This window comes from Nicotiana attenuata, chromosome 10 (genome assembly GCF_001879085.1).
Source record: "Nicotiana attenuata strain UT chromosome 10, NIATTr2, whole genome shotgun sequence".
Lineage (NCBI taxonomy): Eukaryota > Viridiplantae > Streptophyta > Magnoliopsida > Solanales > Solanaceae > Nicotiana > Nicotiana attenuata.
In genome coordinates, this window is record NC_031998.1 from 48,640,163 (window position 1) to 48,655,485 (window position 15,323).

At 37.6% G+C, this 15,323-nt stretch overlaps 1 protein-coding gene and 2 pseudogenes across 1 annotated transcript; 2 read left to right on the forward strand and 1 right to left on the reverse strand.

Annotated features, from left to right (window-relative positions):
* LOC109233945 lies at positions 750 to 2,227 on the forward strand (annotated as a pseudogene).
* LOC109233953 lies at positions 3,577 to 5,161 on the forward strand (annotated as a pseudogene).
* LOC109233480 (transmembrane epididymal protein 1) lies at positions 13,613 to 15,070 on the reverse strand. The gene has a single exon (XM_019399366.1). It carries the CDS (start codon positions 14,748 to 14,750, stop codon positions 13,875 to 13,877), a length of 876 nt encoding a protein of 291 aa, XP_019254911.1. The 5' UTR covers positions 14,751 to 15,070; the 3' UTR covers positions 13,613 to 13,874.

Below are 15,323 nucleotides of genomic sequence, written 5' to 3' on the forward strand. Positions count from 1 at the left end.
GGGACTCGCGCGGATTTCCAGTTTTATGGCCGTAGAATTCCAAAAAATGTAATTTGGTCATGGCGGAGCGGTGATAATGGTTTCTTAGGCCGTATCTGATGTCCAGGACAAATATTAGGCGATTCCAGGCCGGATCCATTCGGGCCCACGGCGGAAGGCATGGGCTATCGCACATAAAAATTTGGGACTCGCGCGGATTTCCAGTTTTATGGCCGTAGAATGCCAAAAAATGTAATTTGGTCATGGCGGAGCGGTGACAATGGTTTCTTAGGCCGTATCTGATGTCCAAGACAAATATTAGGTGATCCCAGGGCGGACCCATTCGGGCCCACGGCGGAAGGCATGGGCTATCGCACACAAAAATTTGGGACTCGCGCGGATTTCTAGTTTTATGGCCGTAGAATGCCAAAAAAAGTAATTTGGTCATGGAGCAACTGTGATTACATTTTTTGGCTAGCCCGTACTATTTTTACATAAATAGAACGTGTAAAATCGGTTACCTGGTGCAATTACTTCGCTCATACAACACTACAGGTTAATTTGCTTTGTGTACAAAGTTATGCAAAGTTCATCTATAATAATCACTCGATTGTTAGTGCATATTTTTGGTTGACGGATGTTGGTTCATTGCATTAAATTGAAATATGGGGTGCATTACACAAAATTTTACCATTTTTATCCTTTTCTTAAGTAAAATACCAGTATTACTAATTGTAGGAGCCATCAACATTCAGCAGCTATAAGTTAGCCTAATCCAGCTCCTTTTCCAGCCAACCATCTCATCCACCCCCTTATCCAATTTCTCTAATATTCAGTTATTCACCTCACACAAATGTTCCATGTTCACTCTCCTATTTTCTCTCTACTTTGGCAAATTTATCGCACTCCACAAGCCATCACAACCAGGTATACCAATCCTTTTTCTTTCTTTTTATTCAAATTCCAGTTTATACTTAGCTTTTGTATGTTACATCTTCTTATTATTAACAGTTATAGTGTTATACAATGACAACAGTGGTGGAGCCAGAATTTTCGCCAAGGGATATCAAAATATAAAAAAAATAGATACGCCGAAAAGTTTAGGGGAATCAACGTATAGTAAATAATGCAATTTTCCGGCGATGGATTGAATGTGGCTACGCCACTGATTGAAAACACAATCATGTCACCTAAAAGATAATTGAAGGCACCTCGATTTAATAAGTATTGATTGGTAATTTAGAGACAATGTTAATTAAGTAACCTTCTATAACAAGTTAAATTATAGCGATAGTGTAAACTGTGAGTGCATATAACTTAAAGAAGAATTAACTCAAATAGTCGCCCACCCAACCGCTTAAACTAAAAATAGCCGGTGGAGATATAATATATGCATAGGGAAATGCCTACCTTCAGGAGAAGATTACCGAATGAGTTTCAAACCTCTCCTCATCGCTTCCCAAGATATTTAGGGAAAGGGGCCTTGCCAACCACCGCTTGCTAACAACTGAACGCATCGTCAATTAACGGGCCCTCGCCTTGGACTTAGTTGGAAAGGTAGGTGTTCGGCCGGTGGGGGTGAAGGGGGGGGGGGGGGGGGAGGGGTTTACATAGAACCGAGGCAAAGTGATTTATGATTGAATCTCAGAGGTATACTTATCATTTGGTAGATCCAAGTCCATGGCCTATTTCGGGTTCACTCGAAGCTTTGGCTTTCATGTATTATATGTGTATAATTATGTATAATCTATGTATACGGCTAAAAAAAGTAAACAGTGTATATGGCCGGCTATTCTAGTAAAGATTTCTAACTTAAATCCTCTTGTAATATAGGTTGGTGGTCAAAAAGCAATGACAACAGCTTCAGCACCACTTTCTCCAGCAACAGTTACTCTGATAGCCAGCGTTTGCACAAACAAGGTTTCCCAGAAAAGAACCAAAGTGAAGTACATTAGTGGTTTGAATTCATTTGGAGGGCTAAAGGCAAATAACAGTGTAATCTCATTAGGCCTTCCTATTTGCACTCAACAGTCTTTTGCCAAGATTTGTTAGTTCCTTGAAAACAACATAACAAGGCAAAGGTGGAGCTTTGTCTTCTACTTGTAATGCTGCTATTTAGATTTTCAGGATTGCTTCTATTATTCCAGGCCTGGTTCTGGTTGGAGTAGCTGTTGGTTTTGTCCTCCTTCGAATTGAAGCTACTGTTGAGGAAGCTGATTAATTGAAACATTGGTCTGCTATGTTTTTGTTTCTTTCCACCAAGATTTAGTCTCTCTCCATTTGTTGGGTTTGTTATTAATAAATAATAACAAAAGAGGTGTGAATGGAAAATGGTGATAAAAGAAATGGAGGGAAGTGAAATTTTGAATGAGTTCATTTCACTTATGCACTTTGTCCCACATTGGTAGAAGGAAAGAAAATTTTTGTGTATATAAAGAGAAACTCATCTTTTAGCTCTTAAAGAGCTAAGAAGAAGGCAAGCCTCGCGCCGTCGTCGTCGCTCGGCTCGGCTTCGGATGATTAATCTTTTTGGACAAAATTCTTTTCAAATATTTAATTAATTAATTAAATTAATTAAAGAAAATTCAATCCGAAATAACCCATGACCCGCGACCCGGTCCGGTCCGGCCCATTTTTCTTTTCCGGATTATTTTAAATTCGTTTTATATTTCCCGCAATATTTTGAACAGTCATGGCTGTTCTGAAACAGTGTCACACCTGTTCCAACAGCTATAGCTGTTCTGAAAGGTTGCAAACCTCTTCAGAAACAGCACCAAGTTGGCTATAAATATACCTTCAAATCCCAGAATATTTAGTTACGAAATTTTCTGATTATCTTCTTCTTCTTCTTTTGCACTAAAATTCCAGTGTGTTTTGCTGCCATCGAGTGGTTCGCTAATCATCGGCGTTTTTGGTACCAACACTCCGGTGAGTTAAATCGTTCTATCCTGGGAGGATATATTCCAGAACCTCGGGTACTTGAGGGGAATAATTTCCTTAAGGACACACTGTGTATTCAGCGGGCTCGATTTGTTTCTACAACGTTTTCAGAATTTATTTTGAAGAAATTTACTGTTTTTCGGAATTAAATTTCTACTAACTTTCTGTTTCTGTTTTTCAGAAAGATTATTATTTAATTTATTTACAGCAATACAGATTGGTAACAATCTTAAGAAATTATTTTAATATATTCTGTATTCTGTCTAGATTTTACTATTCTGATTTGAAGATATAAAAACTTCATCAGGGTATTGAAATTCAGAACACGATTTGAAGAACATAAAAACTTCATCGTTTTTCTGTAAAACATTATATAAAAACATTAGTTATTTTTTACATATTGTTTATTGATTACAGTATTATTTACTATTTTGGTTTTGCCATTAATTGATTGATTTCTTCTGTTGTTGACAGTAAGAAATGGCAAATGAAAATGGAAATCCTTCTGCGACTGTTGGTGCAACGACGATAGCCTCGTCAAGCCGCACTGTTGTTCCTCCGGCTGAGAAACCGGGGAAATTTTCTGGAACCAACTTCAAAAGATGGCAGCAAAGGGTGTTCTTCTGGCTTACCACACTTGGTGTGCAGAAATTCACTAGTGAAGAGCCTCCAGTGCCTGCTGCGGACATGTCGGATAATGAAAAGTTCATGGTTGTTGAGGCGTGGAAGCAGGCAGATTTTATTTGCAAAGGCTATATCTTAAGTGCTTTAGAAGATGACTTGTACAATGTGTACAGTGCAATGAATACTTCGAAAGAATTATGGGACGCACTTGAGAAGAAGTACAAGACAAAAGATGCATGCTTGAAGAAGTTCGTGGTTGCCAAGTTTTTAGACTATAACATGATAGACACCAAAACTGTGGGAACCCAAGTTCAGGAGCTTCAACTTATTTTTCACGACCTTATTGCTAAAGGTATGGTCGTGAATGAAGCATTTCAAGTAGCTGCTATGATTGAAAAATTGCCTCCTTCGTAGAGAGATTTCAAGAACTATCTGAAGCACAAACGCAAAGAAATGAAGTTGGAAGATCTTGTGATACGTCTAAAGATCGAGGAAGACAAAAAAATAGCCGAGAAGAAGTCTCGTGGAAATTCAACGATCACGGGAGCTAATATCGTTAGGAGACTGCTCCAAAAAGTAAGAAGAGGAAGAGGTCTTCTGGGCAAACTAAGGAGCACAACAAAAAGAAATTCAAGGGCAGCTGCTACAATTGTGGAAAAGTCGGTCACAAAAGCCCTGATTGTCGTCTCCCGAAAAAGGATAAGAAGAAGGGACAAGCCAACATAGTGGAGAAGAATAATGACATTGATGATCTTTGCGCAATGCTTTCGGAATGCAACTTAGTTGGAAATCCGAAGGAGTGGTGGATTGACTCTGGAGCCACTCGACATGTTTGTGCTGTCAAAGAAGCATTTGCGACTTACTCTACTGCTGGTCCGAAGAAGAAATTTCCATGGAAAATAATGCAACAGCCAAGATTGAAGGTTATGGGAAGATATTCCTGAAGATGACTTCCGGCAAGGTGATAACGCTCAACAACGTTCTTCATGTTCCTACTATTAGGAAGAATTTAGTTTCTACTTCTTTACTTGTAAAGAATGGATTCAAATGTGTATTTGTTTCTGATAAAGTTGTTGTAAGCAAGAACGAAATGTATGTTGGAAAAGGCTACCTCACGGAGGGCCTTTTCAAACTCAATGTAATGGTTGTTGACAGTATGAATAAAATTTCAGCTTCTTCTTATTTATTGGAGTCAAATGATTTATGGCATATTCGTTTAGGACATGTCAATTATAAAACCTTGCGGAAGTTAATTAATTTAGAAGTATTGCCTAAATTCGAGTGTAATAAATCGAAATGTCAAATATGTGTTGAATCCAAGTTTGTAAAACATCCTTATAAGTCTGTTGAAAGGAATTCAAATCCTTTAGACTTAATTCATACTGACATTTGCGATATGAAGTCGACACCATCTAGAGGTGGAAAAAAGTATTTTATTACTTTTATTGACGATTGCACTAGATATTGCTATGTTTATTTGCTTAATAGTAAGAATGAAGCAATTGAAGCATTTAAGCAATACAAGAATGAGGTAGAAAATCAATTGAATAAAAAGATCAAAATGATTAGAAGTGATAGAGGTGGAGAATATGAATCTCCGTTTGCAGAAATATGTTCGGAATATGGAATTATCCATCAAACTACTGCACCTTACACACCTCAATCCAACAGAATTGCGGAAAGGAAAAATCGGACATTAAAAGAAATGATGAATTCTTTATTAATAATTTTTGGATTACCGCAGAGTTTGTGGGGGGAAGCTATCCTTACAGCTAACCGAATACTCAACAGAGTACCCCACAGCAAAACGCAATCTATTCCATATGAAAAATAGAAAGAAAGAAAGCCCAACTTGAAATATTTCAAAGTGTGGGGATGTCTAGCAAAGGTACAGGTTCCTTTACCTAAAAGGGTTAAAATTGGACCAAAAACAGTAGATTGCGTTTTCATTGGATATGCTACAAATAGTAAAGCATGTCGATTTTTGGTTCATAAATCTGATAATCCCGAGATTCATGTTAATACGGTAATGGAATCAGATAATGCTGAATTCTTTGAAAGCATCTATCCGTATAAAACTGAAAGCGAGTCGTTAAGTGAAAGACCTAAACGACCTCGGGAAGAACCAAAGGAAAATACTCCAAGTATAGAAGATCCAAGGCGTAGCAAACGTCAAAGAACATCTACTTCCTTTGGACCAGATTTTGTGACATTCTTGCTTGAAAATGAGCCTCAAACTTTTAAAGCAGCTATGTCGTCTTCTGATTCAGCATTTTGGAAAGAGGCAGTCAATAGTGAGATTCAATCAATTTTGGATAACCATACATGGGAATTGGTTGATCTTCCTCCAGGAAATAAGCCCTTAGGTTCGAAATGGATCTTTAAATGGAAAACTAAAGCTGATGGCACTATTGACAAATATAAGGCAAGACTTGTTGTCAAAGGTTATAGACAAAAGGAAGGCCTTGATTACTTTGACACTTACTCGCAAGTAACAAGGATAACATCTATTAGGGTGTTAGTGGCACTAGCGGCCGTGTATGGTCTTGAAATCCATCAAATGGATGTTAAAACAGCTTTCCTAAATGGAGAATTGGAGGAAGAAATTTACATGGAACAACCTGAGGGTTTTGTGGTTCCTGGTAAATAAAAGAAAGTGTGCAAACTTGTTAAGTCGCTTTATGGACTTAAACAAGCACCCAAACAATGGCATGCAAAATTTGACCAAACAATGTTGGCAAATGGATTTAAAATCAATGAGTGTGACAAATGTGTTTACATTAAAAATACTCCAGATCATGAAGTCATTGTTTGTTTATATGTTGATGACATGTTGATAATAAGCAAAAGTATGGCATATATAAATGCTACAAAGCACATGTTGGCTAGCAAATTCGACATGAAAGACTTAGGAGTTGCTGATGTGATCTTAGGAATCAGAATTCGCAAGACTCCACAAGGTCTAGCATTATCACAGTCTCACTACATTGAAAAGGTACTTGACAAGTTCAAGTATTGGATTTCAAAATTGCCAAGACTCCAATTGACGTGAGTTATGCACTTCAAAATAATGAAGGTGAAAGTGACTCACAACTGGACTATACAAGAGTATTGGGAAGTTTGATGTATATTATGAATTGTACGCGACCAGATATAGCATGTGCTATTAGCAAACTGAGTCGGTTTACAAGTAATCCCAATCAAATACATTGGATGGCAATGAAACGAGTTTTGGGATATCTGAAACATACCCAAAATTATGCTTTGCATTATAACAAATATCCTTCTGTGATCGAGGGATATAGTGATGCAAATTGGATCACCGGATCATCTGAAGTTAAATCTACGAGTGGATATGTTTTCACAATTGGGGGTGGAGCAGTGTCTTGGAAATCATCCAAACAAACGTGCATCGCCCGTTCTACAATGGAATCTAAATTCATAGCTTTAGATAAGGCCGGTGAGGAAGCTGAATGGATCCGGAATTTTTTGGAAGATACTCCATTTTGGCCCAAACCTTTGGCACCTATATGTATACATTGTGATAGTCAAGCAGCAATAGGTAGGGCAGGGAGCGTTATGTATAACGGAAAATCTCGTCATATCCGACGGAGACACAATACCGTTAGACAACTACTCTCTAGTGGTGTTATCACAATTGACTACGTAAAGTCAAGAGATAACGTGTCGGATCCACTTACAAAAGGCCTATCTAGAGAGGCAGTTGAAAGATCATCAAAGGGAATGGGGTTAAAGGCCTAGGACAAGTCATCATGGCGGTAACTCTACCTAGCAGACTGGAGATCCCAAGAGCTAGGTTCAAAGAGATCAAACAAAGTTATGAATGACGGTTCAACATTGTCAACTAACTCAACCCATTCTCGTGATGAAGACAATGTTCAAAAATGAGGTAAAGCATTAAGGCTTTTTTGATGAGTTAATAAAGATTAAAGCTTTTTAATGATTTGCTAAGTCTGGCAAGATATGACCAGATAGTGTGTGTTTAGGATTACACGTATAGGAATCACCTATGTGAGTGTGAAGTGTAAGTCGCTTCAAGGAGAATGAAAGTAAAGGCCCATTCTCTAAGCACTCATAAAATAGGGCGGTATTCATGGCTGAAACGAACACAACCGTGAGAACCATAGATGGTTAAGGATTGATCGTGTGACTTATGTTGTCTAGGTATACAACAAAGCTCGACGGTTCAAAGATATCAAATCTACCGATTGACCGAGTATATCCGATATAAGTTCACTACGGAAAGTTCAAAGGGAAACCTACTTATCCAGATGCAATCAATTCTTGCTTGTAAAACACACACACGTTTGTGCATTCCTTTGAATTTATAGCCATTCCCCATTCATGTGGGGGATTGTTGGGTTTGTTATTAATAAATAATAACAAAAGAGGTGTGAATGGAAAATGGTGGGAAAAGAAATGGAGGGAAGTGAAATTTTGAATGAGTTCATTTCACTTATGCACTTTGTGAGCACGTGATTTTTGCCTCGCATGAATTGCTCCTACAGAATTCTAAGATTTAGGATTTTTCTTCTAAATTATTTAATTTTTAGGAATTAATTGCATGATTTTCATGTTTGTTTGCATTTTTGTATGCATTGTTTAATTTAGAAAATTCATAAAAAATACAAAAATATTGCATAGGCATTTAGGATTTAATTTTACATATTTTTAGACTAATTAGTAATTAGGCTCGTACAAAATACAAAAATCACAAAGAAAACTTTGATTTGTTTTGTTTGGTTTTAATTTTAGTTTTTAGGTTTATTAGTTTCTTTTAAATTGGTATTAGTTTAATTATAGCTTAATTAGGTAGGTTGAATTAATTTTTTAGGTTTAATTTTAGTTTGGTCTTAAAAGTTGAAAAAAAGGAAAAAAAGCAAAAACAAATAAATGAAAAAGAATTAATTGAAATGGAAATAAAAAAAAAAAAACTGGCCTGTTAATTTTGGGCCAGTGTTAAAACAAATCACCAGCCCAAGCCAAAACCTGTCCACACGCCCAAACCAAGCCCAAAATTCACCCCAGATACCCGGTCCAAGCCCCAGCCTCTGAGACTCATGAAACGACGTAGTATGGGAAAAATACTACGTCGTTTTAAGTTAGTTTGTGGTGATTTAATCTCGGCCCTCCGTTTTCCCTCATCCAAGGGCTCCAATCACTTCCCCCATTTAATTAAAAATGTCTGAATGTCATAACATTAACCTAGTACTCCATCTTATGTCGTCTCTTCCACTCCTATCTCTCACCACCACCACCACCACCGCCACCGAAAATCGCCATGCGGCGGCGACTGACCTCCAAATCGCCTGAAAACTTGACCAAATAACCACTCTCATGTCCCCATTCCAAATACACTGTTATTTTCTTTCCAAAACCACTCCTCCTCTTCAAATCAAAGATCGAAGGCAGCACTGAAGTATTCTCCTTCTTCTCTCTTTCAAGCTCCGATCTGGTTCTTCTTTATGTTGTGCGCATAGACCAACTTCGATGGAAAGCCAGGGGGTTAGAGGTTCGTTTGCGTATAATGACCAGGTATGGTCATAAATTTCCAACGGGCCTTCATCTCCGTTTCTCCTTCATTCTTGGCTCGTAATGGGAACTGTGACAAAGAGCACAAGCCATTGGAGAAATCCAGGCTAGTGCTCAGTGTTACAGTTCACATCATGGAGTCAAAGCCTTTCGCACCAGTCCTGTTGCTTGCAAGCCATCGATCCAGTAAGTATTCATTTTCTTCTGTGTTATCTCTTTTCCTTTCAGTCTCGTTTGGATTAGTTCTTTGGATATAATTTGGGTCAAATGATGAAATAGGTCTTGTTCAGTTGTTTTTACTCAGATTGCTTGGTTCATAGTTGAGGCTAGATTAATTAAAATCGATTTCTGTTTCGTTCCAATCATTTGAGTACTTTGGATTCAATGTCCTTGGCCTTCCTTGTTTCTGTTTTCTTTGGCCCATACAGCCCTGTTCAGAGCCTTAGGGCTCGATGACTGATGGCCTGAAAGTTGTTGGAATTAGGCTACATTATTCAGGCCCATAAGTTAAATAGGGTCTGGTTCACAGGTTGACCCATTGGAGATCTTTCAAGGGCCATAACAGGGTCATGGGGGTTAATTCTCACATTTGTGAAGGGTAGTTTAGAAAATAAAATAGGAGAATCTTGCAGTAACTGAACATGGAACCCCCTAGAACCTTCTAGATCGGGGTTCCAATTAGAATTTCAGAAATTAAGTAGCATAGCTTGGGTAACAAGTCAGTCCTTTAGGGACTTTTAAGCTAAAAAACTAAAAATAAAGAGGGGGCTAGGGTGTAAAGTAGAAATTCTGGAGTTGCCCTAATTTTTCCTATAAAAGGAAGTACCACTGCCTTGCAAACGAGGTTGGAAAAAGGCTAGAAGCTGAAAATTTGAAATTCAAAATTTAGAAGTTTAAAAATTCAAAAATCTGAAAGTTTGAAATCCTGAGAGTTTTGAATAGTTTGGAGAGGAAATTTTCAGATCTAAAAGAGTTTTAGAAGCCTAGAGAGAGATCTGAAATTTGAAAAATTCAAAAAGTGTAGAAGCTAGAAATCCAAAGATACACTGTTTCATCCAGTTTCAGCAGCTGAAATTCACTTCCAAGCTCTGAAACTAGTTGGAATTCACCTGTTGAAGGTCATTTTGAATCATCCAAATTTAGTCCTAAGTTCAGCTAGGTTTTTGGTTGACTGAAGTTTATTTTTTGGAAGTCTGCTGCATCCTGTCCTTATTTCCTGGGTTTTGATTTGGAATTGTTGGTTTCCTGCTGAAATTGAACACTGTTATACTGCTGCTGCCTAGCTGACCCTCCATTTTCTTATTTCTATTCAAATTCCAGGTATTCCTTTGGCCTCAAGTGATATGTGAAGATTGGGTCAACATGTATGACCAAATTTGAAGATAAATGATGAATTATTACCTGTTTTTCTTATGAATTGCCTACTGTTTTACTTAGTTTAGATGTTTGGCATAGTTGTGATATTTGGACATTGCGTTATTTGTATTAATAGGATTGTTGGACTATTTTCAGAATTGCATAAGTATCATGTTCAATAGTATTAGCTTTAGTATAGTTAATTCTGGACTTGCTACCCGGTTACCTTAAATTTTAAGTTTAGAATAATGTTGTTGCTTCATAATTCACAATTAAAAATAGTATACAAACAGTGTTAGTCATTTATGTCTCCTATGAATTCGCCTACAGTTTGAACATGCTAGCTATTCTGGTTGCTCATTTCTAGGTCTTAGTCCATGAATAAATTTTTAAAGTGTATTAATTGAAGCTGAATGGTTGTTGAAATTTTAGAATAAGTATGCTATTTCATCAGTATATCAACGAGTTGAACATGTATGTGAAATTTGGATTTAAAGTCAGTATGCACTTATTCGAACGAGTTTGAACTACTCATTTGTTTACAAATTGTTAAGTTGAAACTTTGATTTGAGATCAGTATTGTGAGGCCCAATTTAAATCAATGTATGATTTGGTTTCATATGGACATCAAATGGCCAGGAGATGGGAATTAGTGTCTCAAGGCCATAACTGTCCGGTTGGGCCGAGTACAAGCCCAATGGTGAGTTCCAAATCCAGTAATTGGATACGAACTCAAGGCTTCAACAATGACAATTGCTTTGTCTGAAACGTGGGCCTAATCTGACGGGCTCAGATCTTATTTCTTATTAAATGCCATTCCTTAGGAATACCAATTCATTATTGCTGGGCCTGAGTCAGGCCCAAAGCTTCAATATCCTAGACTAAAATTTCTTTTTCGTTAATGGTTTTAAAAACTAAGGGATAGGTATGGGCCTTCTAAGCTAAGCAGCAGATTCGAATTAAGGACTTCGTCAATAATTGAAGTAGTCTTTGTTCGAATTTGGGCTTGATCCTGTAGGCCCAAACCTGCCATTTTCTTTAAATGTTATCTTTTCTACTGGGCTGCTGGTTTATAGGCGCTGGGCCTAGCCCTATATTACAAATAATTGACTCCTTCCCGTGTCGGGCCCAGTTTAGAATGGAAATGAGCCTTAATTGAGAATAATAGTTCATTTTTAGGACGACCTTTTAAAATAAATCGAGGTGCGCTGCGCCAAACAAAAAATCATAAATTGTGTGGCCCTCTTTAATTATATCTATTACAATATTTAGAAATCGGGACGTGCCATTTAGCGAATTTTCATGGCCTCCCGCAAAGATATCAACACGCTAGTTTCTTTAGGCTCGTCATTTAATAATATTACCTTCTTAAATTCGGGTGCGCATTTCATGTGACCCAAATTCAAATCCCAAAACGTTGAATAAAATGTGTTTCGGATCCGGGTGCATTTCATGTGACGCGATCCAAAAACACATTTTAAACGACGTTCAATCTTCCTTAAAAATTTAATTAAAAGCGGTAAATAATTTTAAATTGCACTACAGGATGAACATGTTTTAAAATCAGATTTTAGGTCAATTATGATAGTTTAAGCGACCGTGCTAGAACCACGGGATCCGGGGGTGCCTAACACCTTCCCTCGGGTCAACAGAATTCCTTAGTCAGAATCTCTGGTTCGCAGACTTCACTTGGAAAGTCGAAAATATCCTCGATTTGGGATCCAAGATAAACCGGTGACTTGGGACACCAAAAGCCAAACCTATCCCAAGTGGCGACCCTGATCATTAAATAATCTCATTTCGAATAATGTCACTTAAATTGGAAAAACTCCCTTATACACTATCCGTCGGGGTGGTGTGTAAAAAAGGAGGTGTGACACACTTTGTCCCTCATTGGTAGAAGGAAAGAAAATCTTTGTGTATATAAAGAGAAGCTCATCTTTTAGCTCTTAAAGAGCTAAGAAGAAGGCAAGCCTCGCGTCGTTGTCGTCGTCGCTCGCTCGGCTTCGGCTTCGGCTTCGGATTCGGATTTGTCAAAGATTGATTGATTAATCTTTTTGGACAAAATTCTTTTCAAATATTTAATTAATTAATTAAAGAAAATTCAACCTGAAATAACCCATGACCCGCGACCCGGTCCGGTCCGGCCCATTTTTCTTTCCCGGATTATTTTAAATCCGTTTTATATTTCCCGCAATATTTTGAACAGCCATGGCTGTTTTGAAACAGTGTCACACCTGTTCCAACAACTATGGCTGTTCTGAAAGGTTGCAAACCTCTTCAGAAACAGCACCAAGTTGGCTATAAATATACCTTCAAATCCCAGAATATTTACTTACGAAATTTTCTGATCATCTTCTTCTTCTTCTTCTTTTGCACTAAAATTCCAGTGTGTTTTGCTGCCATCGAGTGGTTCGCTGATCATCGGCGTTTTTGGTACCAACACTCCGGTGAGTTAAATCGTTCTATCCTGGGAGGATATATTCCAGAACCTCGGGTACTTGAGGGGAATAATTTCCTTAAAGACACATTGTGTATTCAGTGGGCTCGGTTTGTTTCTACAACGTTTTCAGAATTTATTTTGAAGAAATTTACTGTTTTTCGAAATTAAATTTCTACTAACTTTCTGTTTCTGTTTTTCAGAAAGATTATTATTTAATTTATTTACAGCAATACAGATTGGTAACACCATTAATTTAGAGTTTGATTTGTTTTGGATATGTATATTAAACTAATAAACTTTGGTTTCCTCAAGAAATTTTGAGTTTTCACAAGTTAAAATTAGTATTTTGTCTCCTGTCTGACACCAGGTAGCCATTTTATAGGGTTGCTATTTAGAAATTAGTCGATGTGTCCTAAATTTTAGTTTTTTAGTTTAATTTTTCAGGACAAAAATATCTGAATTATCCTGAAGTTAAGGTTTTTAGTTTAAAATTTTAGCAGGAGAAAATAAGTATTGGTTAATATCGAAATAGCATCACTAAGAATGGCTATTCGTGCACTTGCCCCGTTATACACACATAGAGCCTGTGTACCATGGCCAGAAACTTGGTGTATATAACTACTTATTTATTCCTAATGATTGGCTATTGAACTTTCTTTTGTTCTTCTGCCAGTGCTAAGATGAGCTATACCAAAAATAAAATCCCACAAAAGAAGATGCACACCTAATAGAAAAGAGTAATACAATTTAGGGGGAGGGAAGAAAACATCAAACTAAGTAAACTTTAGGTCAACTGACAACTATGGTTAGACAGTCTAGTGACTGCAATACACTTAAGTAGTACAGTAGTACCATAAAAATTGCGATGTGCATCTCTAAGCAAGAAAACATCGCCGTACTTATGCTCAGACACATCCATTGAAGCTTATTTAAATTGGCATTTTGGATGCCTATGTACATTTCTTATTTATTGAGTAGTTTACTTCAAGCAATTAATTGTTACAGGGATGTCTCTGCCTCTACTCTGAAGCTGCTCATACTTGGACAACAGAGTCCTATCTGCTCGATTTCTCGCGAAAACAAGAGAAATACCAGCCACAAGGATCAAGATAGCTGCAATTACCCAACTAAACTGCAAGTTCGCCATAGCTCTAGCCCGTAAATCAGCTTCATTCGTATGACACATAACCACGCCATGAACTAAGTTTTCATGACCTTCACTTGATTGCATAACGCAACCGTTTGGAACAAACTGTGGAAACCACAGATTAAATCCCATGTTCATGAACCAACAACCTTGGAAAATAACCGAAATTGAAAGAACAAGTGCTGCAGGAAAACAGGCAGGGAAGCAAGTAACAACAAGAGCTGACATAAGGGAAATAAACACGACGATTTGCAAAAGCCAGTGGTAATGGCCTTCTAATCCTACATGATCAGTTGAATGATAATGAAGTAAGAAAAGTTCTTGACCAAAAATAGATGTAACAAGTATGCCTAAAATCCCATGTAGGATCTCAGGCAAGTTACTTAACTCAACAAGAAGAGTAAAACCCGCGAAAACGGTCAAGTTTAGGAACATGGTTGCATGTTCAATATTATGAAGCTTGAATGAGAAGTGCAGAGAAGGTAAATCCAAGAATTGGATAACTATGCAAAAGATAGAGAAAGACAAAACAAGAATGAGATCAAGGTGTTGTAGTGTAGGAAGAGGACTGTTAAAAGGGTACCAAAACTTGGATCTAAATTTTGTAGTTCCATTTTGATAGTGGGCTTTTATTGTGTTAATAGCATGCCAAAAACCAAGGAGAGCTAAGGCCAAACCAGGTACTAGATGTCCAAGAAATGTGCCCATTGAAGTTTTTTCTTTCTTTTTCAGAATCAGGTCTGGTATTCAGTGCTACTCTTGAGTAATGGTTAAATAGTTTATACTGATATCAATGATCTTGTGCATTATGCATGTGTTTCCACCATCAATACTCAGGATCAAAAGTGAATTCCATTACTGAACTATCTTTTTGGTATGATTAGGAGTTAAAGGACGGGAAATATTCAAGGTGGCGTGGCGACATGAGAAATGACATGACAGCAACTATTGACCCCTTTAAAAAAGAAACCACAGCCCGGTGCACCTTCAACTGTTAAAGTGGTCAGCCCGGCGCACGAAGCATCCTGTATTCACGCAGGGTTCGGGGAAGGGCTGCACCCCCAAGGTGTGTGATGTAGGCAGCTTACTATAATGAAGCATTAATGGCTGATTCCACGGCTCGAACCCATGACATGTAGGTAGGCAGCTTACTATAATAAAACATTAATGGTTAATTCTGTCGCTCGAACCCGTAACCTATAACTCATAGTAATTTTACGATCACTCCAAGGCTCCTTACCTTAAAGTAAAAGGACAAAAATATTTCTTAGTGAGTAGCAT

Bases quoted from the DNA above. Each gene is read 5' to 3' on its own strand.
- LOC109233480 (XM_019399366.1), bottom strand. From the start codon at position 14,750: ATGGGCACATTTCTTGGACATCTAGTACCTGGTTTGGCCTTAGCTCTC.